This window comes from Stegodyphus dumicola, chromosome 9 (genome assembly GCF_044657685.1).
Source record: "Stegodyphus dumicola isolate Sdum_Otavi_A_Nest chromosome 9, ASM4465768v1".
Classification (NCBI taxonomy): Eukaryota; Metazoa; Arthropoda; class Arachnida; order Araneae; family Eresidae; genus Stegodyphus; species Stegodyphus dumicola.
Genome location: NC_140776.1, coordinates 41,464,370 through 41,492,112, shown reverse-complemented (window position 1 = coordinate 41,492,112; position 27,743 = coordinate 41,464,370). Strand labels below are relative to the sequence as shown.

The 27,743-nt window shown below is 30.4% G+C and overlaps 1 protein-coding gene across 4 annotated transcripts in view; it reads left to right on the top strand.

The window, feature by feature from the left end:
- LOC118196054 (neural cell adhesion molecule 1-like) overlaps positions 1–27,743 on the top strand; it is a 296,740-nt gene that overhangs the window by 252,473 nt on the left and 16,524 nt on the right. For all 4 annotated transcript variants that reach the window (XM_085823364.1, XM_085823363.1, XM_085823365.1 and 1 more), the window contains exons 3-10: positions 161–358; positions 10,237–10,358; positions 15,303–15,441; positions 15,746–15,867; positions 21,063–21,207; positions 22,740–23,015; positions 23,253–23,374; positions 27,407–27,599. In XM_085823364.1, coding sequence (XP_085679490.1) covers positions 161–358; positions 10,237–10,358; positions 15,303–15,441; positions 15,746–15,867; positions 21,063–21,207; positions 22,740–23,015; positions 23,253–23,374; positions 27,407–27,599 — 1,317 coding nt within the window. The remainder of the gene's footprint in view (positions 1–160; positions 359–10,236; positions 10,359–15,302; positions 15,442–15,745; positions 15,868–21,062; positions 21,208–22,739; positions 23,016–23,252; positions 23,375–27,406; positions 27,600–27,743) is intronic.

Sequence of the window (27,743 nt, the reverse complement as noted above, 5' to 3'; positions counted from 1 at the left end):
TTAATTTTTTTAATTTTTTCATATATCTATCCTGCTTGTGTGAAATAAATTGCATTTTTTTAAAAATTGTTATTGTTTTTTTTTAAATCTTTTACTCTGAGTGTATACATGTTTCATATTTAGAAATTTTGTTTATTTCCATATTTAAAATTTTGCATAGGAGATTTTGTAGTGTTATGGAAAAAGGGTAAAAGTTTGCTATTTGCTGGAGAACTGCGAATCGTACGAGATGACCGAATAAAGTTAAATAAGACTTCGTTAGTAGTAACTTCTGTTCTGCCAAAAGATAGTGGAGAATATGCCTGTCAAATAAGTACCAGTCCACCATTGGAACTTGCTCATAATTTGGATGTTCTTTGTAAGTACCACATTAAAAATGTTTCTTGCTATATGTTAATCCTTCTAGGTTTAAAAAAAAAATGAAATATATCAATTGCTGTGGAAACTATTATTACATTTCTGTTTTCATAGCAACTAAAAATTTGAGTTGCTTCTGATGTATCATTTCACAAATTTCAATTTGTGTATTTAACAAATAACAAATCTTTATAAAAATATCACAACAGTGTGTTATTACTTATTTATTCATTTAATTAATGAATTTATCGTTTCTTTGTTGATTTTATTTGGTACAAATATATTAAGAATGAAAATATCTAGAAGTAAGGCTCTATTTTAAAAAATTAATATTGAAAAGCATTTTACAAATTTAAATTTGTTTAAAAGTATAACTTTCATTTTCTTAAAAAATATTGATTCTGTGTTTTAAATTTTTGATATATCTGTGTGATTAACATTCACAAATTTAAAAATTATAACTTTTATTTTACTAAAATCATTGCTTTCTAGTCTACTGTTTATTGTGCTTCAACTGCTTATCTTGGTAAATGCTTTTGGTAAATAAGATTTATCAGTCGTATCATTATTACACTTTTAATATTTGGCACTGTGATGATAATAGCTTTTTATGATAAATATAACTTTGTATGTAAGAGTTCATATTTTTAAAATTCATTAGAAGATTTATTAGAAAAGTTTAAATTGCAGTTGCAAATTGATTTTAGAAAAACTAAGCATTTTGCTTATGTTTTAATTAAGGTTTTTAAAAATTAATCCTGAGATTATAAGGTTTACCAGGAAATTCTATAAGCCATGCTTAGGACAGCCATCTTTGATGGATGATGATTTTCAAGACCAGGCTGCAACAAGATCCTTTATTGACAATAGCAGCGATTGGTGGGAACTTAACTCAGCTCAACAAACCATCTTGGACCATATTCATAAATTGGGATTGGTTTATAAATATTCCAAATGTGTCATGGTTTAAGTGAGAAAAATTTGCATGATCAAGTAGTCAAATGCACATCTCTGCTTCCTCGGAACAAAACAGAACTATCTTCTATTGGATGATGAAGTGGCTTACCTATGAAAATATCATCATGAAAACAGCATACTGTGAGCTGGATAACCTGCCACCTCCACCTCTAAACCATACTTGAGCTTCAGTAGTGTAACTAGGGTGGGGCTAAGCAGGACACAGCATCCAGGGGCTGCAAAATTGATGCTATGAAATTCTAGAATGAAATATTTTCCATTCTTGGCACATAAAACAGAGTGCTAAATCTTTAGTTGTCCCTAGGTGCTAAAAACCCTAACTACGGCATTGCTGAGCTTGAATAAGAGAAATCTGTGTATAAAACATAGCGCTAAATCTTCAGTTGTCCCCAGGTGCTAAAAACCCTAACCAGCACTGTTGAGCTTGAATAAGAGAATGCTGTGTATATGGTCGAATATCCAAGGACCAATAAATTAGAAGCTTCTGAAACCTAGTGAAAAGATCAATTCAGAGAGATACTGACAGCAAATGGATGATTTAAACAAAGCTGTCAAAGAAAAGAGGCTGGCAATATTCAGTAGGAAGGGCATCATACTGTTTCATAATGTCATACCACAAGTTGGTTAGGTAACTCATCAGAAAATCGGCAAATTGGTTGGCAAATTCTGCCCCATTCATTGTATTCTCTAGATTAAGAACCTTTGATTACCATATTCCCCAGATTAAGAACCTTCAATTATCACTTGTTTTTCTACTTGCAATTTGGACTGAAGGGGAAAAATTCAAAACTGAAGCAGATGTCAGCACTTGAATTCTTTGCCTGTATGATAAGACATTTTTCAAAAATGATATTTACGAATAACCACCATGTTGGTAAGATGGAAATTATATTGTACAATAAATATTATTAAAAGTATAACAAATTTATTATTTTCTTTCACTTCCCAAATGGACAGAATTTTCCAATAGATCTTATATTTAAGGAACTTCCATCTGAAGTAAAATTTGCATGATACTTTTACTTGCATTTCTGCATATATTATTTAAAAAATTTTAAATTGCAGAAATGGTTTGGGTTAGTTTTTGCATTTAAAATTATTCCTTAGGTGACCATTTAATATAAAAATATTAGCTAACCATTAGTTATTAAAAAATTTAACAAAACTTGCTTTCTTTCTAATTGCTAACTGGTAGAGAGACCTATTTATCAAGGGGATGTAAGTAAATATGTACATCGAAGAGCCGTTACATTATGACCACCCTGTTAATAACATGCAGGACCACCTTGAGCTCTCAAAACTGCCTGCACTTGGCATGGCATTGACTCCAAAGGTGATGATACGTAGTCTGAGGTATCTGGTACCCAATGCTCACCAACTGGTCCTGCAATTCCCGTGCATTGTGAGGAGGGTAGCGTGGCAGCACGAATTTAGTTTTCTGGTGGGACCACAAATGCTCTATTGCAGCGATTCTCAACCAGTGGTACACGTACAACTGGTAGTATGCAAGAGAAAATAGGTGGTATGCAGAGAAAAAAAAATTATTTTAACTATTAAGTTTAAAAATCTCATGAAGAGAAAGAACAGTTGATGAAAATTTCCTGTGATCGAACTCTGAAGATTTCAAAAATAACACTTGTTAACTTTAAGCTGAACTGAAAAAAAGAATTTAAAGGCATCTCAAATAAAGCTATTAAATATTTATGCAATCTATTTGTGGGACAAGGATTTTCTTCCATGTTTTATTTGAAAAATAAATACAGAGCAAAATTAAAAGTGGATCCTAATTTAAGGTTAAAGCAGTGGCGTAGCTAGGGTGGGGCAAGGGAGGACATCTGTCCACGGGCGCAGCATCCAAGGGGCACCAAATTTGTCCTACGAATTTTTTTAATGAAACGTTTTCCATTCTTGGCACACAGAAAGGGGCACAAATTCTTCATTTGTCCTCGGGCGCTGGATATTCTAGCTACGCCCCTGGGTTAAAGCTAAGTGAAATAAGGCCAGACATTGATTGTTTAAGAGAGAAATTGATCTCTCTTAAACAGACCGAAATTTCACACTAAATTTTAGAATTTAAGTATTGTAACTTAAAGTTTGATAATTAAAATGGTAAGCAATTTTTAATCTAACATTTTTTATGTGGGCATATTTAATACAAACAGCCAACAAGTTAAGTTGTGTGCAAAGTTAAGTTGTGCAAATGGCAAAATATATACAGTTCAATGTCCGTAATCCGGACGTCCATTATCCGGAATGATCTATAATCCGGACCTCAAAGCCGCAAACTTTACGCATGTGCATAATGTATGCTTTACGCATGCACATGTTGAAAGAAATGTTTAATAAAGTAAACAAATAAATATTAAGCTTTTATTTTTGTAAATTTTGATGCCCTTTAGATCATAACTGCTCGTTATTTCATAAATTATGGTTTCATATTTTTAATTGTATAATTTCTGGATGCCATCTTACCAGATTTAAATTGATGATCTATATCCGGAAAAACCCTTAATCTGGAATCGATGAAGTCCCGACGAGACCAGATTACAGACTTTGTACTGTATTATGTAATATATTTCTCTTCAGAAATTAAAAAATAATCATTGTAAAATGTAGTGGTGGTACTAAAGTTCTTCAATTTTTTGTGTAGATGGTACGCATTAGTCAAAAAGTTGAGAACCACTGCTCTATTGGATTAATGTCAGGTGAATTTGGAGGCCAAGACATAACTTTAAAGTTGCAGGAATGTTTCTCAAACTTCTCCCTAACAAATCAACCCTTATGACATGGTGCATTATCTTGTTGGTAAACACCGTACCCCCCGCTGGAAATATTGTTTTCATGAATGGGTGAAATTGGTCTGCAACGATATTCACATAGCATAAAGATGTCAGAGATTGTTCTATGGAGATTATGTGTCTTAATGTGCTCCATGAAAACATTGCCCACATGATAATACCCCTGCCACCGGCTTGTCTCCGTCCAACTGTGCATCCAGGAGCCAGAGTTTCATTTGGAAATTGGTGTATTGGCACATGCCCATCGATGTGATGGTCCAGAAAATGTGATTCGTTGGACCGTGCAACTTTTTACCTTTCCTCTAATGTCCAGTTCCGATGTGTCTTAGCTCACTGCAGATGGAACTGGCAATGATGTGCTGTCAGTGCAAGGATGTGCTTTGCCTCCGGTTGCATAGGCCCATACGCAGCAATGTACGTTGCACAGTGTGTTGAGAAACACTGTCTAGGTTGCCATTGTTGTAGCTTGTGGTGATTTCGGCTGTTGTAGCTCTTCAGTCACTGCAAACAATGTGTAGCAATCTCCACTCTCTTCTGGAATCAATGCGCCGTTGACAACACACTGCTGGCCAGTGACTTGTCATTTCACCATCCGCACACCACTTTTGATATGTGCTCACAGCAGCTGTATGTTAATGGCCCACTAAACACACCATTTCTAATAATGATGTTCCCAGTCACTGAGCCATAATGATTTGACTTTTATCAAAGTCTGATAAATTAGCTGCTTTTACCATTATGTCGCTAATCATGCTATGTTTGGAAAGAGTTTGAAGTTCCACTTATGCGTTATTAGCATGCGTATTTGCATGCTGTGTTCGGGCCATTTTCAGTTAAATGCTATATTGAGCACTTGAAATGATGACATGCTTGAGCTGGGCGGTGTAGGATGGCTGTAGTGGAGAAGGTCTGTGACCAAGTCATGTGAACATCAAGATGACATCTGATTGGTGCTAAACATTTTGTCTGAAAATATGGCATAAATACAAAATACAGGAGAAAATAACAAAAATAATACATAATAAATTCGTAGAAAGTCTTCTGGGTTAAATATGCAATATATACATATGTATATTATTTCAGGAAAGCTAATATTTGCTGGAAAAATAGCAATAACTCATTATGTACTGGTCACATGGAAGGCCACCTTTCCAAGTGCAAGCTCTGCAGATGCTGCTTCGTTTTGTACTTAGAGTTTGTACATCAAACAATATAAATTAAATTAATAGCAGTTAGGTCAGAAAATTCTGATTGCTATTCAAAATGAAGGCAGTAAAAGAATGGAGATGTCTGTTCTTCTCCAATATTTTATTGCGAAATAGATTGAATAAATTCATATGTTCACATTCTTTAGCTTTCCTGAAGAATATGTCATATTGAGTGATTCAGTTTTCAAGTTCTTGTGGAGCAATTCATTCCATGAGAAAACGACTTTGCACTACTTGAAGTTTATTTAAGTCAGTCTTTGTGGCCTAGGCTGGGGATGCATATGTCATTATTGGTCTCAGAACTGAAAAGTAAATCAGTCTCTTTTTCAACAAATCAAGCTTGGACAAACATCCTAATATCGGGTAGAGGCATTTCATTACACATAATGCTTTGTTTCTCACATTATTGATGTGATTCGTCCATATCAGCTTGCTGTTCAGGATAATTCCTAGATACTTAGCATGAGTTGCTGATGGAATATGTTCATTGAAAAGCGTAAGTTACTTCTTGAGTTTAACATTCTTTTTCTTCATTCTGATGATCAGGAGTTGCGATTCTGAGGCATTTATTTGCACTTTCCAATTTTTACACCAATCCTTGACAAAAGGTATGTGATCTTGGAGCTTTTTGACTGCATGATTAACAGTTTGGAAAGACTTAATATTATCACCAAGCAATTACAAGATACAACACTGCTGGTTCATGAAGTGTTGCCCAAAGGCACATAACGTAATGAGCACCAGATGTGGAGACGGAGGAGAAATTGGATGCAAGGTAGAAAGTTTTGAAAGACAATGTATAGCTGCTTTATATACTCCAACATCAGCCACACACATGCAGTGGTTTTGTTCCTGGGTGAGCCCATTGTTACAGATGTTACAGACATTACATAATGTAATATCTCTTCGGTATAAATTATTCTTATTGTATTGTAGATCTAAGCATTAGGCGTGAAGAAATTGAACATTTGTCAACAAATATTTGAATAACATTTTCCCCCTTAACCCAGTGCTCACAGTGTAATCAGCTTGTAGAAATGAAATTTTTTTCTGAAATTATTCTTATAAAAATCACACAAATTTCTTATAGTTTAAATTTCTCCTATCATAAATAGTGAAGGAGAGAGATGTCATGGTATGATATGTATAGAAATATTTCAAAAAATATTTTTGAATGAAGAGGTATTTAGTACATTTTAAGAAATTCAATGACAAGCTATTAAAATTAAATAACTTTAGCTTCTAAAATTTTGATTAACCCTCCTCATTTTAATGAAATATTTAAGAAAAGTTTGTGTCATGCAGATACTTTGCAGGTGCATCTGATGATTTGTCTGAGTCTTCTTTAATCATATTTAAATCTAATTACACACACACACACACACACACACACTACTAAAAAAATGGGCCTATTTCCTGCCTTTAGACTGTCTATTAGCTCTTGGACAGCGAAAATGCTTTTTTCCTTTCTTAAATTCTTAATCATTGCGACACGACAATTAGCCAGAAATTAATTAATTTCCATTCACTAGTATTTTAAAAAAAATCTTAACAGACGGTCTCTCTCAGATAAGAACTCCACAAAATACATCCCTCAAGAATTCCAAGTCCCACCCACTACCATAAATTACTTCACCCAAGTCTTACCGACTGATATTATTCAAAGCCCCTACTGCCGCTAAGAATTTTCGGACACCCTACACTTCTGAGTCAGACACGAAGAGAACACTTTGCCAACTCCCCCACTAGAAAGAATGTAAGTTACTTAATACTTTTCTGGCCTTTATATCTTCATGTACATTCACTGATCTTACTTATATTATTTTCTATATTATTTTTATATTATTTTTATATTTTCTTTGATTTGTTTTTACAAAGTTTGCATTATTTATCTTTTTTATAATCTTCTATGTTTATTTCAACTTTACTTTGAATTTGATTTCATAATGACAATTTCCAATGTTTAATTTCTACAAATAATATAGTACTCAAATACATAAAGATGAAAATGTCGGGGGACGGTTACTCGAGTTTTACAGGATTTCTCTACAGTAATTGATTTTTACTCCAAATTGAATTGACTAAAATGCTTCATGAGAATAATTTCTTTGAGTAGAAACTATTCGCGGAAATATTTGGCCTGATTAGAATTGCCGGTTTGGCTTTAACTTATAACTCGAGTAAAGACGAAACACTTTCGTATTTACGTATTTTTATCAATTATTGTTCGTTGAACGGGAATTGGTTTGTTCCCCTTGAAAAGTCAACTAATTTCCGATCAATGACAATGATTACATGTTTTAATTTTTCCTTTTACAATTGAAATATTATTATTCTTTGTGATGATTTAACTCCAGTCCCCGTTAAAACATTATTAACATTTTGCTTTCAAATTACTTCAAAACATCTTTCAAAATATAACTTACCAGTATGGATGCACACTTTTAAAATAATTCTACTTTAATTAAACTTAGGAGATAATATAATCAATTAATCAATACTGTTTAGGAAATAAATTATTATATATATATAAATTTAACAAATATTCTCTATTCGTATAAAGCATAAACAAAATTAAAATTTAATTAAGAAATTTTAATTGCAAAGAAATAAAATTAAAAATAATTATTATTGTTGTGAACTAATTTACAGTTTCATTTAAATTCTAAGAGCATTTGTAAATTAATTGCACTTATCTAAAACCATGAAAAAATGTATTATTCTAAAAAATTAAATTTATTATTCCTAAAATTGTTGAGTAGGCAGGAGACAGACTTATCAAGGAGAAGTTGCTCCCATACCTAACTCTTCAATAACTCAATTCGTGTATTGTCATCCATATAAGCAAGGGTAAAAGTAAAATTCAAAACCAAAAAAACAACAATTATGGAATGATTAGAACAAAAATAATAAATTCTGACACACTATATCTGTGAATGATGATACTATTCTTAATAATGATGTTGGTGTATGATGGTTAAACTGCTATTTGTTTGGCTTTATTGACTTAAGCTGATTCACGAAGAACTAGATGCAGTTGAGTAATTTGAATATTTTTTATTCTTGATAAAAAAATATTGATAGAAACATAGCTAAACTGATGCAAAAAGCATGCCTTTTCTTGAATTCTTGGACTGAATTGTCTTGGACTTTTGCACTTTGGGGAATTTTACATCTTTGAGAATATAGGAAGAAAGAAGGAGCAACATTAGACAGAACATTTGTGCTTCAGAAAAGCAATGCGTCTAAGAAGAAAACATGGTTCAGAATCATTTAGTTTTGATTTAGCTTTATCCTCGTTGGTTTTTAAAAGTTTCAGTACTGTAATTTGAAATTATTATTGACTTAAACATTATGTAAGTATCTGGGTCATTAATCTTATGTAAAAGTTCTGTCACAAGGATTAATTTTGAAATGACCACTTTAGAGTGATTTATTATAAGCAGTTACTACTTTTATAGTGGAAAGGGGAAGCAGCCAAATTAAAATGAAAAGCTAACAGGTTATTTTAAGTTAGAGTTACATTTTTTTTTTCTTTTCTCTTTCTTTCTTTATATATATAATAAATTTCAGTATTAATATACTCAAAGCTAGTTATTGGCATTATATGAAGAAAGTAAACATGAGGCATAAATTTGGCAATTAATTTTGGAATTAAATGTAAATTATAACATGATCAAAACAACTACAGAATGTTGATAATCCTTTTGGTCTTTATCAAGGAACTGATAAAATAATAATCAATATATATAAGTATCATAATAATGTGATCATACCTAATGTATATATGTAATTATAATAATATGATTCAAACAGGTAGAAGCCTTGCTTATTGAAATACTAAACTAAATATAATAAATAAACTTAGCCAAAAAGTAGTCATTTAAAAAATATGTTAATCAATTACCCCTTTTTTTGTTATTGAAAGGTAAGTGCATTTTTTGTAACTTAAATAAGTAATATAGTATACGTATAAAAATATTTGCCTTTGGTGCAAACGGCCATTATTGGATTATGCCAATTAAAATTTGAACTGTTGTAAAAAAATGTCTCTGAGAGTGAATAAACTACCCAAAACAGTAGGAAAACAATATTGAATTAACTATTCTTATAGTTAATTCAGAAGCTAAACTGATGCAAAAAGCATGCTTTCTCTTTAGTCTTGCAGTGTATTCAAATGAATTTTTTACCTTTTAAGATAGTGGAAGGAAGTCATTAAAATACTATTTACTTGAATCATGAAATAAAAATTTTAACTTCTTGTTATGTAATCCTTTAATTATATCCTTTTTTTATTTAAACAAAAAGTAAACTTAAGATGAAAGTTTTGAATTTTTTTTTTTTTTTTTTAAGTGCATATAACATTGATAAGTTCAAATAACATTGTTGTTTAAAATAGTGTACATTAAAATAAGCTGTATTTTTTATGTAGCCATTAGTTATCTAAAATAGAATGTTAGCTGAAATTGTTTCATTCTAATTAGTTTTGATAAACAGGATTCTTTTATATCTAGTTTTTAAGCGTCATAATTCTGAGACAGCATAAAATTTTAATAGCAGATTTCATTCAGAATTATCTTGGTTATTGAATAAATGATTTTCTAGCTATAATCAACATTATAAATTTAAAACGGAATTTCACTTTGACATAAATGTACAACTAGGTTATTTAAATTTTATGGTTTAAAATACTTGAGCATATATGTGTATCGCTTGCAAACATATCATTTCTAAATGTAACTGATAAAATTATTCCAGTAGTGTTGTACCTTTTTAGAGATCAATTACTAATACACTATGAAAATAAATTAAAAATTAAGATAAATTTTATATCTGAAAAAATATTTTCCTAGTATCATCATTTAATGAAATTTTCTGTTTTGCTTTCATACTAGATCCACCATCTGTCAAACCCCGTCCACGAGATGGATTAGTGACAGTGAAAGAAGGTGAAACTGTCACTTTATCCTGTGAAGCAACAGGAAACCCTCAACCAGTTATAACTTGGAAACATTCTGTAAGTATATGCGAAAAATTTCTATTAATTTAAAAGTGAAGATTAAATAAAAATTCTAGTACAGTCAAAAGTCGTTAATTCGGACACCCATAATCCGGACCTCAAAGCTACAAACTTTCTGCGCATGCATCGCATCACATGCGCATTTTTAATTTTATAATTTCTGCATGCTATCTTACTAGATTTAAACTGATGATCTATAATCTGGAAAAATCGATAATCCGGAATCGCCGAAGTCCCGACGAGTCCGAATTAATGACTTTTGACTGTATGACGCAGTGCTTCCCAGTTTATCACTGGATGCATATGAAGAAGTAATTCACCACTAATCAGCGAGAAATACATATTTCTTGAAATAATTAGTTTATAATAAGTAAGTGTACATTGTAATAAAAAACGAAGAGAAAATTTTTTTTTTAGAAAATTTTGATTAACCCCCTGTTCTTAATTACGCTATATTTGAAATAATAAAGGTATCTGATGTACAGTTTGCATGCAAATAAGGGTGCATTTAAATATTAAGAGTGCGTTTACGCAGTATTTAAATTGAAAATCTGTAATAAAATAATTCATTTGAAATCCACAAAAATATTGTTTTCTTCGCTCCTCTACGTTAATTTAAAGAGATCTTTCATAGTTTAATAAATGCCACTTTATTTTTAATATACAAGAAAAAGTAAAAATAATAAGACCAGAAATATAATTTTTTATTAGAAATTAATTTTTATTTCAAATTATTGTTAAACCTGGAAAGCAAATTTTTAAACCTAAACAAAAGAGAGTGTATCTGAAATATGTTGAATTGATTAAAAAAAACTGACTGTATAAACAGATTTATTTCCCACATATCTATGACCAATTTCCAAATGCATAAAAAATTTTTTAAAATTATTTTTGGAAAAGTATTTAAACCTGTTGTATGAAAAAATATACCTGAAATTTTAAGTATATAAATAAAATAAAAATATGACCTGACCGTATACCAAAACAGACAATAATAGACAATTTTGTTACTTAATTTATAAATCAATATATCAGGTTAAATATTTAGTGACAATTCAACACAGTTTAAACTTAAACGTGATGCATACAGGTGGTGTTATGAAGAACCATGAGATAGATAAATCCTGCTAACATAGAGAAAATAATAAACACGGTGACACGGTAAGGGGGTTGAGTGGATTATGGATGATATGAAATTACTCTTCAGCTAGGAGATATGCAGGTAGATATACAGTCAAAAGTTGTTAATTCGGACACCCATAATCCCGAATGATCTATAATCCGGACCTCAAAGCTACAAACTTTCTGCGCATGCGTTGCGTTGACGAATGCGCGTAAGACCTTTACAGCTGCGAATATGCATGTGCGCATGCACATAATATGTTAACGCATGCTCGTTTAATGTATAACGGACGGTATAACCTAAGCTAAAATTATCTAATTCAGTTAATGTTGCAGATTGCGTTGTTCCTTAATCTTCGAATTAGATTCGGCTTATTATTTTTTGCAGACTGTTAGAGCAATTTTATAAAAGTAAGCTTGAACTTTCGATTATGTCAAATAGAATTTCCGATATATTTTTACTAATATGTAAAGGATCTACAAAGGGAAAGTATGTTTCAAAGTCCATTAAACAAAAAAGTGGAATTGTTGCAAAAAATGGATAAAGGCAAAATGGTCCTTTGTTTATCTAACCATTCCGAAATGTGTTTATCAATTTCACACTGCTCTGCGGCGGGGGGGGGGGGGAGACGCCGCGGTGCGCAATGAATTGGAAGTTGATCTGTCAGCACTATCCTATCAGGGCAGATGTTTTTATTTTATTTGGCTTATAATTCCTTACTAAATGTAGTATTTCATCTCGATGTACTCCGTCTTTGATATGATTTAAATCAAATTCCTCGTCATTATAATTCGCTTCCGATAGTGAAGAAAGTGACACAGAGGTTATTGAAAATGAAAAAATTTCGATTGACAAATTAGTCGGTATTCTCGACACAGCAATTATAGGACTTGAGCAGCGGAACTTTGTAATTGAACAAGAAATTATGTCTGTTTATAGAATTAAAGAGAAAGTATTATCACATAAAATGAAGCAACTTAAACAACTTACATTGAAAGAAATGTTTAATAAAGTAAACAAATAAATATTAAGCTTTTTTTTTTTTTTTTTTTTTTTTTTTAATTTTGATACTCTTTAGATAATAGTTGTTCTTTATTTCATAAATTACAGCTTCATATTTTTAATTTTATAATTTCTGCATGCCATCTTACCAGATTTAAACTGATGATCTATAATCCGGAAAAATCGATAATCCGGAATCGCCGAAGTCCTGACGAGTCCGGATTAACGACTTTTGACTGTATATAGATAATGATTAACTTTTAATATATGTATTCTTTTATTTCTGTTTTTAGTGCCATGTTGTGAAGTTTTTGATTCACCTATTTGATTATATGGCATCTTGTCACATTTAGGGCTTTTAAAAATATTCATGAAACCTGCAATTTTTTTAATATAGTAGTAAAGTACCATTAACCCTGCGGAAGGCACATCAAGAAAAGTTACTAATGTGGGCATGTGGGGTATCACATACCCCAATATTTAAAATACAGTAAAAAGTAATTTTATTTCATTGTAAGGCTTTATTTTCTTTCATAACACATGAATAATACTTGGGTTACAAGAAATTAATTTCCAAAATAAGCTTATAGGGAGTTAAAATTAAGATAAATGAAAATAATAATAAAATAAAAATCATTTCCTTGGTCTTATTGCATCTCTAATACACAATCCTTATTTTATCTGTTTACACTTTGAATAAAATACATTCATGTGTTCTTGGCAGAGTTCTCATTTTAAACATCGCATTTGCGTTCTTCTGTCCCTGGCTCGAGAGCAAATTCATCACATCTTTTATACTTAGTTGTTTCGAATTTCATATATTCGTTTGAATTATTCATCGAAACTTCTACTCTTTTGCATGCAGTACGTAAGTCTCTCGATAAAGTATTAATCTTTGATTCATTGTTCAGTACTTTTTTTTATTAACTGTAATGCTATGGCCCTCAAAAACAGACATCTGCTTCAGTATCTGGTTGGTGGGGTATCAGTTAAAAGTATTATAATTCGAAAATCATTTGCAGCAACCTTTAGTGCAGAAAACAAAATTAGCATTGACCACCTCCTTTTTATTCTGGCAATTGAAAAACTTGCTGCTATTTCATCCACAGTGTTCACTGCTACCTTAGTCATATTATAAAAACATATAATTTCTGGCATTTTCTTTTCTCCAGTAGTGTCATCTAAAGCATCATCGTTATGTAATGTGAAAGCATTAGAACAGTTTTTCCTTTTTTTAGGAACATGAGAAATTCATGTTTGTTTTTTTCGAAACCTAAACAGTGTAGAAAATATTCCTATCTTGATTTTCAATTTCCGAAATGCAGTCTTCATCACTTTCAACTATTTCTAATAATTCTCACAGTAATTCCATCTGCAATTCCATCTCCATTTGCCATAATAAGATCAGAAATCTTTAAATATATAATTTTAAACACTTTGAAATCGTTTACGAGTGGAAATATTTACTGTTTCACTCTAGAAATAAATATTCAGCCACAAAAGCACTTACACGGACAGGCGCGAGGTGTGTGTTATACCCCAGTTGCGACAAAATACCGATAAATCTTTTTCTGAAACACACAGGCAACGCAAAAGCGGTTCTGAAAGTCAACCACTGCTAGAAACTCAGCTACTGAATGCAGCACAGAATTACAGTTTCACAAGTTAGGAATATTCTACTTTTTTGTAGAGGTGGGGTATGATACACCCCACGTGCTTTCCCGTGGGTTAACCAGTTCACGATGGGCATCTCTGTTACCGAAGCGCTGTCTTGGGATACGTTAACCGGATGCGTCATCTTGTGGGGACAGGCAATTCGCGCTGCAAAGCCTAACTTTGTTTTTGGAACTTTGGAAAAAATTTTTTATAAATTAATTTTTTTATCCAATTGTTCCAATTTTTGGTACATTATACGAAGAACATTCAGGTAGTTGTCAGAATTAATTCTAAAGCTTTATTATTATATTTTCCTTAAAAATTTTATAAAATACTCAGTCTAGAATAATATAATTTTCCCCTTATCCCACAAATAAATATATATGGAAAAATTTCCACACAATCGCAGATTTTATTTAACACAACACATAATTAAAATTAAAAAAATATTAAAACTGTCTTTCATAAAAATTCAACGTGCAAACAACGAAAGGGAAGCAATATTTCAAAAAAGAGACAGTGTATGATATTCTTTGAAACATGGGTGTACGCAAAGTACAACGTTGCATACAGTGGCTCCCAAAAGTGTTCGTACACTTATGATTTTCATTGAAATAGGACTCTATCCATTAACTAAAAGTAAATTTTCTGAACTAGATTTTAATAATAAGATCTATAATCTATTTGTAACAAAATTACATGAAATATTTTTTATATATAGCGAAACTTTATTTTTAAGAAATTAATAATCAAAAAATGACGAACATTTTATCTCACAAAAGTTTTCATACACTGAAATATTTTTGGATAAAATCAAAATTAGAATTACCGTTTGCCGCTTTTTTAAATTTTTGCATTGCGGTGGCATTTAAAAAATCGTTTGCTTTAATTTTTTATTGTTTACTTCATAATATTCTATTTATTATTGAAAAATGGGACACAGTTGTAAAGAAATTTCAAACAAATTTTATATGTGGTTTCATAAGTCTCTGGGGGTACGGGGCAGATTTTAAAATATTCTAGTTACTTGAGCTATCCAGTTAGTAGCATGTTGGATAGTGAAATTTTCATTGTATTACTAAAAGCAACAGCTTCTGTTATATTTATGATGAGTGGAATTGTACAAGTAATAGAAATGATAAAAATTTAATTTTGTTTAGGGCCGCAATTATGATAGCTATGATGGAGACAGTTACCATATAAGTAGTGCCCAAAAAAGTGATTCTGGAGAATATGAGTGTATTGCTGATAACAGGGTTGGAGATCCTGCATCAACAACAATTATAGTAGAAGTTGTGGGTAAGTATGAATAATATTTTATTAAGTATTTAGATGCAAATAAATTTTATCATTTAGCAAAGTTGGCATGGGGATTTATTGATGTAAAATGTATTAAGTTTTTCAGTTTAAATAATTTGTATCTTTTACATTTATGAAAATAATTTAACTTTTGAAATACTCCAGGTCTGCTAGATTTCTATATTTTAGTTGAATTCAGATTTTGAAAAAATATGAAATGGAATCTTTTTTAGTAATCGTATATAGAATATTAATTTCACATTATATGGATTTATTAGCTTAATGAAGGAAATCTTTTGTTTAGCTGCTCCAAAAGTGTATGCAGAACCAAAAAGTGGTCTAATAGTTGTAAAAGAAGGTGAAGAAATTTCAATCTCATGTGAAGCATCTGGAGACCCAACTCCAACTATTTCTTGGAAGAAACCTGTAAGTTAAAATGTTAAACTATCTGTAATGGCATGTTTTTAGAGAGGGGGAAATACCTTTTAATTCACATGATTAATATTATTTTGCAGTGGAGTTTTATTTTTCATACTCTAAATGCACTAAAAATGATGTTTTTGTAATGAAATTAAACTTTTTCTGCTGTATAAGTACAATGAAACCTTCGTTGAAATTCACTCATTTGACACAGTGGAGAAAAATAGTGTTTACACAAATCCAAAACCATGTTCTTCTGTTTATTAAACAATTCTTTTTCATTATATCTTCCTTTACAAGTAAACATACATTTTATATGGGGAAAATCTACTACAATCAAAAGTCTTTAATTCGGACTCGTCAGAACTTCGGCGATTCTGGATTATTGGTTTTCCCGGATTATAGATCATCAATTTAAATCTGGTAAGATGGCATGCAGAAATTAAAAATATGAAACCATAATTCATGAAATAAAGAGCAATTATGATCTAAAGGGTATCAAAATTTACAAAAAAAAAAAAAGCTTAATATTTATTTGTTTATTTTATGAAACATTTCTTTCAACGCGCACATGTGTAAAGCATACATTACGCATAGTCGAAATTAGAAAATTGCAACCAGAAAACTATTTGATGTATATTTGTGATATTTATAATGACGAGGAATTTGATTTAAATCATATCAAAGTACATCGAGATGAAATACTACATTTAGTAAGGAATTATTAAGCCAAATAAAATAAAAACATCTGCCCTGAAGATGAGGATAGTGTGACAGATCAACTTCCAGTTCATTGCGAGCTGCGACATCCCCCCCCTAGCAGAGCAGTGTGAAATTGATAAACAGATTTCGGAATGGTTAGAGAAACAAAGGATATGCCTTTATCCATTTTTTGCAGCAATTCCACTTTTTTGTTTGATGGACATCGAAACATGCTTTCGCTTTGTAGATCCTTTGGCAGCTCCAGAATCGGAAATTCTTTTTGACATAATCGAAAGTTCAAGCTTACTTTTATAAAATTGCTCTAACAGGCTGCAAAAAATAATAAGCCAGATCCAGTTGGAAGATTAAGAAACAACGCAATCTGCAACATTAACTGAAATAGATAATTAGATAATTTTAGCTTAGCTTATACCGTTCATTATACATTAAATGTGCATGGGTAAACATATATACATATGCGCATGCTTAAACGCATTATGCGTTTAGGCATGCGCAGAAAGTTTGTAGCTTTGATGTCCGGCTTATAGATCATTCCAGATTATGGACGTCCAGATTAAAGACTTTTGACTGTATAGTAAATATCAAATGGTTAACTGCAAAATGAGTGTGAAAGTAGACCTAAATTCATTATTAGTTTCTTTCATTTAAAATTTGCTCAGTACATAACATTTCTTAGAAAGTGCATAACCCTCCGAGTGTTACGGGTTTAGCCCTGAAATTTCAAAGTTCCTCAAAATGTCATGAATAAGTGGTATTTTCTTGATTTTAATTAAAAAATGACTCTCTGATTTTGAACCTTGATTCCTTTTCTTTCAATATACATCCAAACCGAAATCAGATACATTAAAAACTAGCAGAAATTTTCATGTATAATGAATATAGAAGGCAGCCTTCTACGTGGAATTTTCCGGCCGTAATGCTCAGAGGGATAAATTATCAAAAACAGAAACAACAATGATTCAAATAAATTATTTAAAAAATTAAGTATATTTTGAGTGAATTTTTGCTATTCTGCTAAGATATATATATATTTATATTTATTTAAAAATTTTTTCATCTAACAAGAGCTTCAATGGTCTGTTTCGGCGAAACGCGTAATGGTATTTGGCCTAATTCGACATTCAACCATTTTTCCCTTGAAAAGCCTGGTTGAGGTCCGATTGGGTTAATTTACCATTTTTCCGCTTTGTAATTATTGTAATTTTTGTAATTTTGCAATTTATGTTTTCATTATAATTTTTGCGATTTATGTTTTAATTATTTTTAATTTTATTTTGTTTTAACTTGTTCCGTCGATCTATTTTTATGCGTATTAACTTTTCACATATAACAAAGGTCAGATTAGTTTTTTCGTGCATTCACATGTTTTCCAACATTGATTTTAAACAGTTTATTTCGCGCGTAAGCAATTTTTTCTTTTTCTTTTTTCCATGTTAATAATTTTTTTAAAAAAATTTCTTCAATGTTAATATTTTGGTAATACTGCGTTGAACTATTTTGTGGAGCTACAGCTCCTAGTAACATTTTAGCAAGCTCGCTGCAATATTTCTACCTATTATTTCATATTTTTGCAGCATTTTGCGCAAAAACATTTTTGAGACACAATAGGTCTTACGTCTCATTACTTGTTAGCTTTTCAATTTCTGTTTTGATTATATATATAAATATATATATATTATTTTGTAAGAATTAATCATTTTCCCATTTTCTTATAACGTGATTAATACATTAAGCTGCAAACTGAAAAAAAAATGTGATTTGGATCTTAATAAGCTAATTCAGTTGATGTTTCATGTTTCTTGCACCAAGATACAAAACGGAAGTAAGAATAATGTGGTGCTGGACAAGAATACTTCTAATAAACTTTCACTGTGTGAAGAAAAATATCCATTGAGAACATGATGATGTATAATCCTCGAGTAAACAGTCTTGAGCAGGACATTGCTATTATAATTTCATAAGGTCACCAGCTGTGGAAACCACGGTTGTTTTCAGTTCCACATATTTTTATAATCAGATTGGTTCTGTGAGGTTCTTGTGTAAAAAAGAAAGGATACTAACACCATGAATCACATTTCACTAACAACTAAATAATTATAATTATTAATTATTGCTTTTGTTATTATAGAAACTAAATCACATGCTAGTTTTATAGCGTTGTCCAAAAAACAGAACATTCTCTAAATAATAGAATGCAGTTTGCCATGGAAAAAATTTAGTTCCAGATAGTGCTGCCATCTGTTGGGGAAAGAGGGAATGATTCCCTCATAAGTCTTCAGCGAACAGGTTATATGGGCTTTCATTTTGAGATTTTAGCCATGCTATTGGTGTAAGTGCTTTTGTCCATAACAACTGCCTGGCTACCTTTGTCAGCCTTTGAAATGATAACATCGGGGTTAAAATGAATTTCACACTATGTAGCTTTTTCTCTTGCATTTAGATATGAGTTCAAAAGTTTACTGTTAAAATTACGAGCGATAAGTCATTCTTTCTATGTGTCTGAAACTTTACAGAATTTGAAAGCTTTTTAGTAAAACTAAAATCTTTGGAATCAAAGGTTTTGAGATTTGTGAGAAGTTAAAGTTAACAAAAGAATTCTTTTTTGTTAATAAGGGTGTACTTTTAAACTATTTATTTATAGGCATAGAATATTATATGTTACAGAGAACTGAAATAGCAGCACAGTTCGATTTTTATATCTCCAAAAGTATTGCCAATTACAAGTTACTAAATATTAAATGTTGCCATTTACAAATTATTAAATATTACAGGTGTTTACAATAGAAAGATTTTCTTGAAATACTTAAATTGGAAATTGGAAATTGAAAATTGGAAAACTATATAAGGAGGTTTTTGGAATTTATATGCAAGTATCTTTTTATGACATTTAATCTTATTCTCGGTTTTGGACTAGGACTTTTGTTCAATGACAGTGAATTTCGGACACAAGTTAGCAAGTTCCAGTTGAAGTTTATACAGCTTAAATTCAGTTTTGCATAACTGTCAACTTGTGTCCCTTATGAAGGACCAGAGAGAGATTAGTTTGCTATTCAGGAGAACTTTTTGAAATGCACTTGGAAGGTTTGCGATTATGTTTAATCAGAATGAAATTGAGGATAATTTTTTTATGTTTATACTTTAATAAAATGTTAGAGTGATTTAGAAATTTCTGCTGTTTCATGCATAGTTTTGTGAAATAATTGATGTTTGAAAGCATGGTAAAAAATGAAGAATTATGATCAGAATTTACGTAACTTACCAATAGTAAAGACTAAAACATTAAAGCAAATTGACACTTAAAGTGTATAAAAAAAATTGGGAACAAGCACAGACTAAATCAAATAAGCCAAGTATTAAAGTGAAGCTCATATGGTGAAATTTTAACACAAGAGGATGGACAAGAAGTAAATGCTGACACAAAAGGATGTACACACCATGTGGAAGACAGTAGCAAAATATATATTCTCTATATAAGCTTGTTTAGAGCTAATTATATTTGAGTTAAAATACTATGCTGAATAATGATTATAACAGGAGTTAATGAAAAATTAACGTAATATTCATAAATTTGCAAGACTAGTTTCTCTTTTGTTGTTTGCACTTCTGCAGCTGGTTCTATGTTTAAACCTTTGAAACAGTTCCTGTAAATTTATGAATATTATGCTGATTCTTGTTGCTTTAAGTTCTCTGATAGAATTGTTCAAAATGGACGCAGGTTGCTTTTTTGCCTAATTTTAAATAGTTGAATAAAATTAAAAGCAAGCTGTTGGCTGATGTTTCCTGTCATTTGGCAATTTTTATAATACAATTTATCTTATTTTGGTGACTTCAATTTAAAATATATATATACATTCCATAATACTTTCATCATATTAACTGACTTGTTGATCACAATAAACAATGTTTTTCAATGTTTTCATATACAAACAAGCAGAAGTTTGGCAATTCGGTAACAATATGTGAATGACAACCTTAACCATAATCAGAATAAGCACAGTCAACTCTCTCTTTCTGTCTGACTGTCTCTCTCTATGTATACTAAGCAAAAACTAAATAAATATACTAAGTATTTAAAGGTATGACTTTTAAGTAGTTAAAAGGGAAGAAGACTAAATTTCAGGGGACTTGCAGAAAATGATATTATGCAATTTTGAAATTCACACTGCTATATGTATTTGCATTAAGAATTTATTAAAGAACAATTTATGTAATTATGCATTTTTAAACACTTCATAAAGAAAAGAATTATTATTTTCCTTTTAAGTCTAAATATATAAAATTTTACATAATTTAATATTCATTTAATATTAATATTCTCATAATGATATTTTCTGTAACATCACATTTGATTTGTAAGTATATTTTATAAGTGAATTTGTAGTCTGAGTTTTTATTATCTACAAAAAAATTTTGCATTACACAAGTAGTCATCAGAATAAAATGAATTCGTTTTATCATTCCCCTCACTTCCTTTTCAGGGTTCAGATAAACTTCAGCAAGTTCGAGAAAAGAACAGGATTGTGATATCAGAGGCAAACAGAAGCCATGCTGGTTCCTATGAATGCGTAGCCAGCAACTCCCTTGGAATCTCCACTTCAGCTATCATCAGAGTTCAAGTTTTATGTGAGCATTATTTTATGATTTGCTTTTTTAAATAAATTTTTTAAGGGCAACTGATGTTCATTTTATGCTACCATTTGTTTTTATTGATATAGATATAGATGATGTGAAGAATTTTTAGCAAGAAAAATAATATATTTATTTCCTGAAAACTTTACTTTGATCTGCTAAGTCTTTTATTAAAACTTGTATTTTAATTGTGAATTCCTATACATTAGTATTTTTTCAGGAAAAATGATTTCTTTTCAGAAAATAATTTTTGTAAGCTATTTTTTTGTTTTCTTTTGTTTATAAAGATTTATTTATGATATTATTAATGTCATTTCCCATATTTTTAGAAATAATAATAAGTGCTAGAAAAGTATAAAATGTTGTAGCAAATTACTTAACATTTTGCAAGTTATTTCCAAATAGGAAATATAATATTTCAGACAATTTTAGGAAAAGAGAAGGCACGTCAATTTTTTGATGCTTTGATTGCTCTAAAATTCATGTTTCAACTAGTTCAGATAGAATTATGAACTTTGCCTTTAGATTAAACATTCATTTCTGTAGAATATAAAATTTTAAAAAGTAAACTATGCTTAATTCAGTTTTAGATGGTTTTGTAAAAGATCTTTTTATTGTTAGATTAATAACTACTAGTCTAGCTTTACAATATGAAATGTGAATTTTTTTTTTGGAGGGGGGAGGATATCTGAATGATTTTTTTCTCTTTATTATGTGGTATGAAAAAAAGATTTCCAATAACTTTTGGCATGTATGACATATAATGTGTCTTGGGTAAGGCTAATTAAAGGTTCTAATAGAGCCATGTGATTAATAAAGCATTTGTTTTTCTCGAAATTACATATAGAACTTGAGAGAGAAGGCTAATTTGTTTGCTTGCTCTTTTCATGCCCTAAATATAATCTTGCAATTAAATCACATAAAAAGAATATAAGAATAAAAGAAAAATATAAAAGAATTATTTTGAGCTTTCTGCATTACTCCATGAATTTTCTGTTTGTGCAAAGTACCTCTCTATATCATGCCTAGATTCCAAAAATATGAACATTAGTACTAAAACCTTACAGTAATTTTGCCTTCTAGTTTTCAAAACCTCTGTATTACCTTAATGTACCTTGAAACAGTGCTGTGCTACAAAAAACATTGACAGTAATATCTTGCAATTCTTCAGTTGTGTGATAACACAGTGCCAGATTTCTTCACTATTAACAAAGTAAATAAAATTTTAGATTATAAATAATAAACTGGCATACAACATCTATTATTGAAATTTGTGTGTTATATATGGAAATCCTGGCATTTTTCTGTAATTTCTATGTCATCTATTTCTTGATTTGCTGAATGTCTGTTTATGCAACTTAAATACAATTTTTCTAATTGCTAAACAAAAATTCAAATTGTGAGTTGGGTGTCCCGAGGAAGCTCTAATGATCAAACCCTTGGCTATCCTTAGCATATGCAATTTTTATGCTTAACTTGATGTATCAGTTATAACCTGCAAAAATAATCGTATTCGAAATTTTTAGATGCTCCTGAGATTCAAGTACCCAATTCTTGGGTTCATGCCAAAGAAGGGACCAATGTAAATATTTCTTGCATAATACGAGGAGAGCCAGTTCCTTCTATGATGTGGAAAAAGGCAGATGGTCAAGTTATCCATAACAGTGAGCATTATCATTTGAAAACATTAGGTCATCTTCACACGCTGCAGATTCGCGATTTGAAAGAAGAAGATTTTGGTCGTTATGAATGTGCAGCTAGCAATTCTTTGAGTAGTGCATCTGAAAATGTGCACATCATTGGTAATTACTTGAAGTTATCATTTCAGACTATATATTTTCTTTTTGAATAAAACAAGTTTTTCTTCTTTTTTTAGGAATGATGACACCTAATTCTAAATCATTCTTCTCTTTTTTATTTATTGTAATCTATGATACTGCTATTTCCATTACCTTTTTGATTAATAAATATGACAATTTTATGCATGAGTCTTTTTCCAAGTTATTTGTAATAAAATATGTTCTCTTTTATATTTAAAGGCACACCTCAAGTTCCTATTTTCACAAGTAAACCTCATGGCTCTCAAGGGTCAAAATATACACTTTCTTGGACAGTAGATTCTCTCACCCCAGTTGATGAATATTCCGTGATGTACCGAAAAGTATGTCTCACTTTATTTTCATACTTTTTTTTTTTTGAGCACTGTACTTATATAACTCGAAGGGAAAAGCTGTGGCTGAAGCGGTCCCATCACACAGTGTTGTACTTATATAATTTTAAATTAGTTAATATTCTGAATTGAAAAGATGTGACATTAATTGATACTGATACTTTTGCTTTATATTTTCCATACATTAAAAGTTAATACAGAAAGTTTTTAGATTTGTGACCTAACATAGACTGTTATTCAAAATCTACATGTTATTAAAAACCTAGAACTTCATAAATGATTATATTGTACATGAAGAATAGTAATATCCATGACATTTTAAATTGTTTTCTAAAAATCCCTGGTTTTGTAAATACAGTAAAGGCCTGACTATGCAGCATTCAAATAATCAGAATGCTCAAGTAACTGGAAAATGTAGAATTCTAGTTTTTTTTAACATCCTTTCCAAAAAATTAAACAAACAAGAAATTTATAAAACCATCATAAAACACATACAGGACTCTTGAAAGCATGCTGATATTTTTAAAAATGAGAATGGAATGAAATGGGGCTCTTTCAAAAAGCATTGCATACACCTTTCCCCTACCATTGTATCCATCATATTGTTTCAAGAGTTTGTTCTGGAAAAGGATACACAAAAAATGTAAGTAGTTACTAAGGCATAGGAATACAGAGATCCCCCCAAAGTTCATAATAGGCATTTAGTTTGTTTATAATGATCACTGTTTTCATCAGTATGTTTAACAGGGGCAGTTACTAGAGTAACAGGCCTCATAAATTTAAAGAATGGACGAGTCAGGTGAAAGTTTTATTGTTACTTTTTTTCTCAATTGTTAGCCTTGGGAAATGCAAAACGGTAATTATAACATGTTTTTTTCTTGAACCAAAAATAAAAATGTGTGTGTGGCAAATCATTAAGTGCATAAAGATGGCCGATTTAAATACATTTCTTCAGAACAGCCCCAAGGAAAATGAATTAGGGCTCATTTCTGTGACAACAGACAGCTGCAGACATTCTGTCGAGAGGTATTCTTGCTGTAGGCAGACAGTGCCAATTTCACTGCATAGGATGGAATTCCAAAGGTTGCCCTTGACTTGAGTTTCCGACTGAAATCAAATTGCTTTTATCTCTTTGACCAACACATATTCCAATCTGTTGGTCATAAGATTAATATTAATAATTTTTAAACATTTTACAGATCCTGTAGTGTGGCAACAAAGTACTCTTTTATCTATTGTATTATTATTTATATATATGTCCAGTTTTTACTGGAATTACTGGTGCAAGTTTGATGGCATCTTTGCAAACTTTCATGATTGATGCCATTTTATAATTAGATAAGATGTTTTAATTTCATGTGTTGAAGACCTACAAAGTATATTGGATTTTATGTACGAAATGCATTTTTTAAAAACCTACATAGTTTTAAAGGTAAACTTTTGATATTGGAACTGATAATAAATAAGATTACTGTTTTTGTAATTTTAGAATGGAAGTTTCTTTTTCTGTTCACTTGGCTTTTGTGTGAATTATTTCGTGTATACACACTGCTGTCTGGAAGTTTTATGTATTTGGAATTTGGCATTTCCTGAGTGTTCTGAGTAGCCAAGCTTCATTAATGTATATATGAAATTATAATATACTATATTGTGCTAAAATACGAGAGCAAAATTACTTTTTTTGTTTCTTTTAAACAGCTTCCCTGTGTGTTAGAAAATAAGGAATATTTGTTGTCATTTAAGACAGTATATTTATACATTGATATTTATGTTGTTTTGTAACAAAAGAACTTCTTTAATTTGAACTGCATGTAATAATTTTGAGTCCTTTTCCTCCTCAGTATAATTTCTGAATTAAATAAAATTGCAGACTCATAAGAAAATTGAACAGAGAAAAGAAAAGTAGTAACAGATACTAACTAGGTTGTGTAAAATATTCTATCAGAAGTTCACCAAATATTGCAACATAGTTTCTTGATAGAGAAAAAAAGAAAACTGGCAATTTTCATTTCAAACAAGAAACTTATAAATGACAATATTAGATGTCTTCAATTAAATTGTTTTAAATGGGAAGGGGGAAAAAAGCTACTGATTTCTTCTAGAAACTTGGAAATTCTTTAAATTGATTGTTTTAAAGAAATTCCTTGGAAACAGTTTATTTTGAAAACTTTATACAAGAAAATCATTGTTATGCATGCTGAATTTCATGATGCATTTAGAGTTTACTAGAAACTATAGAGATAATAAAATAAATTCAAGTTTGAATGAAAATAACATGATATGTTAGGATAAAATGGAAGATACAACTGAAAATCCACAGACCTCTTTGCTTCAAGCAATATATTTTGTAAAGAGATAGCTGAAGAAGTAAAAGATCTTAGCAAAATTTATGGAAAAATTGACAGGAAATTTAGCTGAGCCTTATTTTTTATCCCAAGTGGTCTTTGTTCTCTTCTGGGTTAGAAATTTATTATTTATGAGATCATAACACAAAGTGCAACTCGGTATTCTGTAAAAGTTACGTCATAAAAAGAGAAGCAGTTGGTGTACTTCCGATATTGTATTACACTATATACTACATAATTCTGTTTTTATAAATTGAATTTTGTATATCAAGAGCTTGCAAAATTCAAAATTGCCTTCAAAGCTCTTCTTAGTGAAATTGTTTTAAAAACCAAAATATCAGTTTTTTTAATATGTTTTGCTTATATTTCAACATAAATGTCCTTATTTATGATGGCCCATGCTTTTTAATTACTTTTTAAATATTTCTGCACAGTATATTCCTAAATTACATTTCAAATCTAAACAATGAAGGTGAATAAAATTTTATTGAATAAATTTAATAATTTACCAGATATATTAATCTAAATTGAATAATGTTACATATTTTAATCAATAAGATAATCCCAGCATGAATTTAAAGCAGAACTTACTGATCAGATCCTAAAAAATTTATTTCATATTTATTAATTAAAACTTTTGGTTATTATTTGTATTCTACTTTAATATTTAATGTTAATGAATTCAATAGAAGAATATTAAATGTTAAATAAATTGTCCAGTCATTTTTAATAGGTATTCAGAACATATTGATATAGCACAAAGTACACTCTGTAAGACATCTTTGTATAAAAATTATGCTATATATAGAATAGAAGAGAAACACGCCAATATGACAATTAAAACCGCAATAACAACCTTGTATTTAGTGTACATATATCAAAACAATCGATTTCGAGGGCAGCTAAAGGTCCCTTCTCATCAGGAGAACGAAATTACTAGAAAAGGGAAAAAGAAGAAAAATACAGCATTGGCAAAAGAATCTCAGAAACACGTGGTCGTTATCACCTCATGGTCCGAACCTCGAATATTCGAGGTTCAGACTTGGTGTGTGAAAGGTGCAGTTGCCCCTCGCTCCCTATATTTTTTTGACTTCGCTGATTTGTTTGCTTTTTAGTCTATGTTTTACATGTTTGATCAGATAGCCTGGCTCAGTATAAGTAGGCGGCCAGTGTAAATCTGATTCAAAATCCAGTTACAACCACGTGTATGCTGATAACGACCATGTGTTTCTGAGATTCCTTTGCCAATGCTTTATTTTTCTTCTTTTTCCCTCTTCTAGTAATTTCGTTCACCTGATGAGAAGGGACCTTTAGCTGCCCTCAGAATTGATTGTTTTAATATATGTACGCTAAATACAAGGTTGTTATTGCAATTTTAAATGCTATACATATTAGCCAAACTAGAAAACTTGACATTTTGTAACTATTTTTGATTCTTTTCGCAAGGTAGCACATTGAAGCCTAGTAGTTTTTCCTCAAGAGTACATAATAAAAATAACAAATACTTAAATATTCGCAAAAATAAGAATTTTATTTATTAAACAGTAATTATTTTATGAAAACAAGAACAACTTTATTAATCTTTAAGCATTCATACATTAATGATTTACATTTGTTAAATGTAAATGAAAACTGGAATATTGTTATTCACCTTAATTGTATTTTTTTTACTTTACAGAAATCTGGTAATGGTGAATGGGAAACAAAAACCGTTCCAGCTACAGAGGAAAGTGAAAATGATACACATACTCAGATGTTTCAGTTGGTAGATTTAAAACCTGGAACTTTATATGAAGCTGTTGTTACAGCTAGAAATAAATTTGGATGGAGCAAACAAAGTGAAGCTCTTGTTTTCAGTACAAGAAAAGATGGTAATTTTTTCTCATAATGATTGCAATATTTTCTTTATGAAAGTTATATTTAAAACTAGATCAGTAAAAAACTTTATATGCCTTAAAAACTTTACTATCGTACATTTTTAATCTTTTTGATGCTATATTAGAAAGATGCTAGCT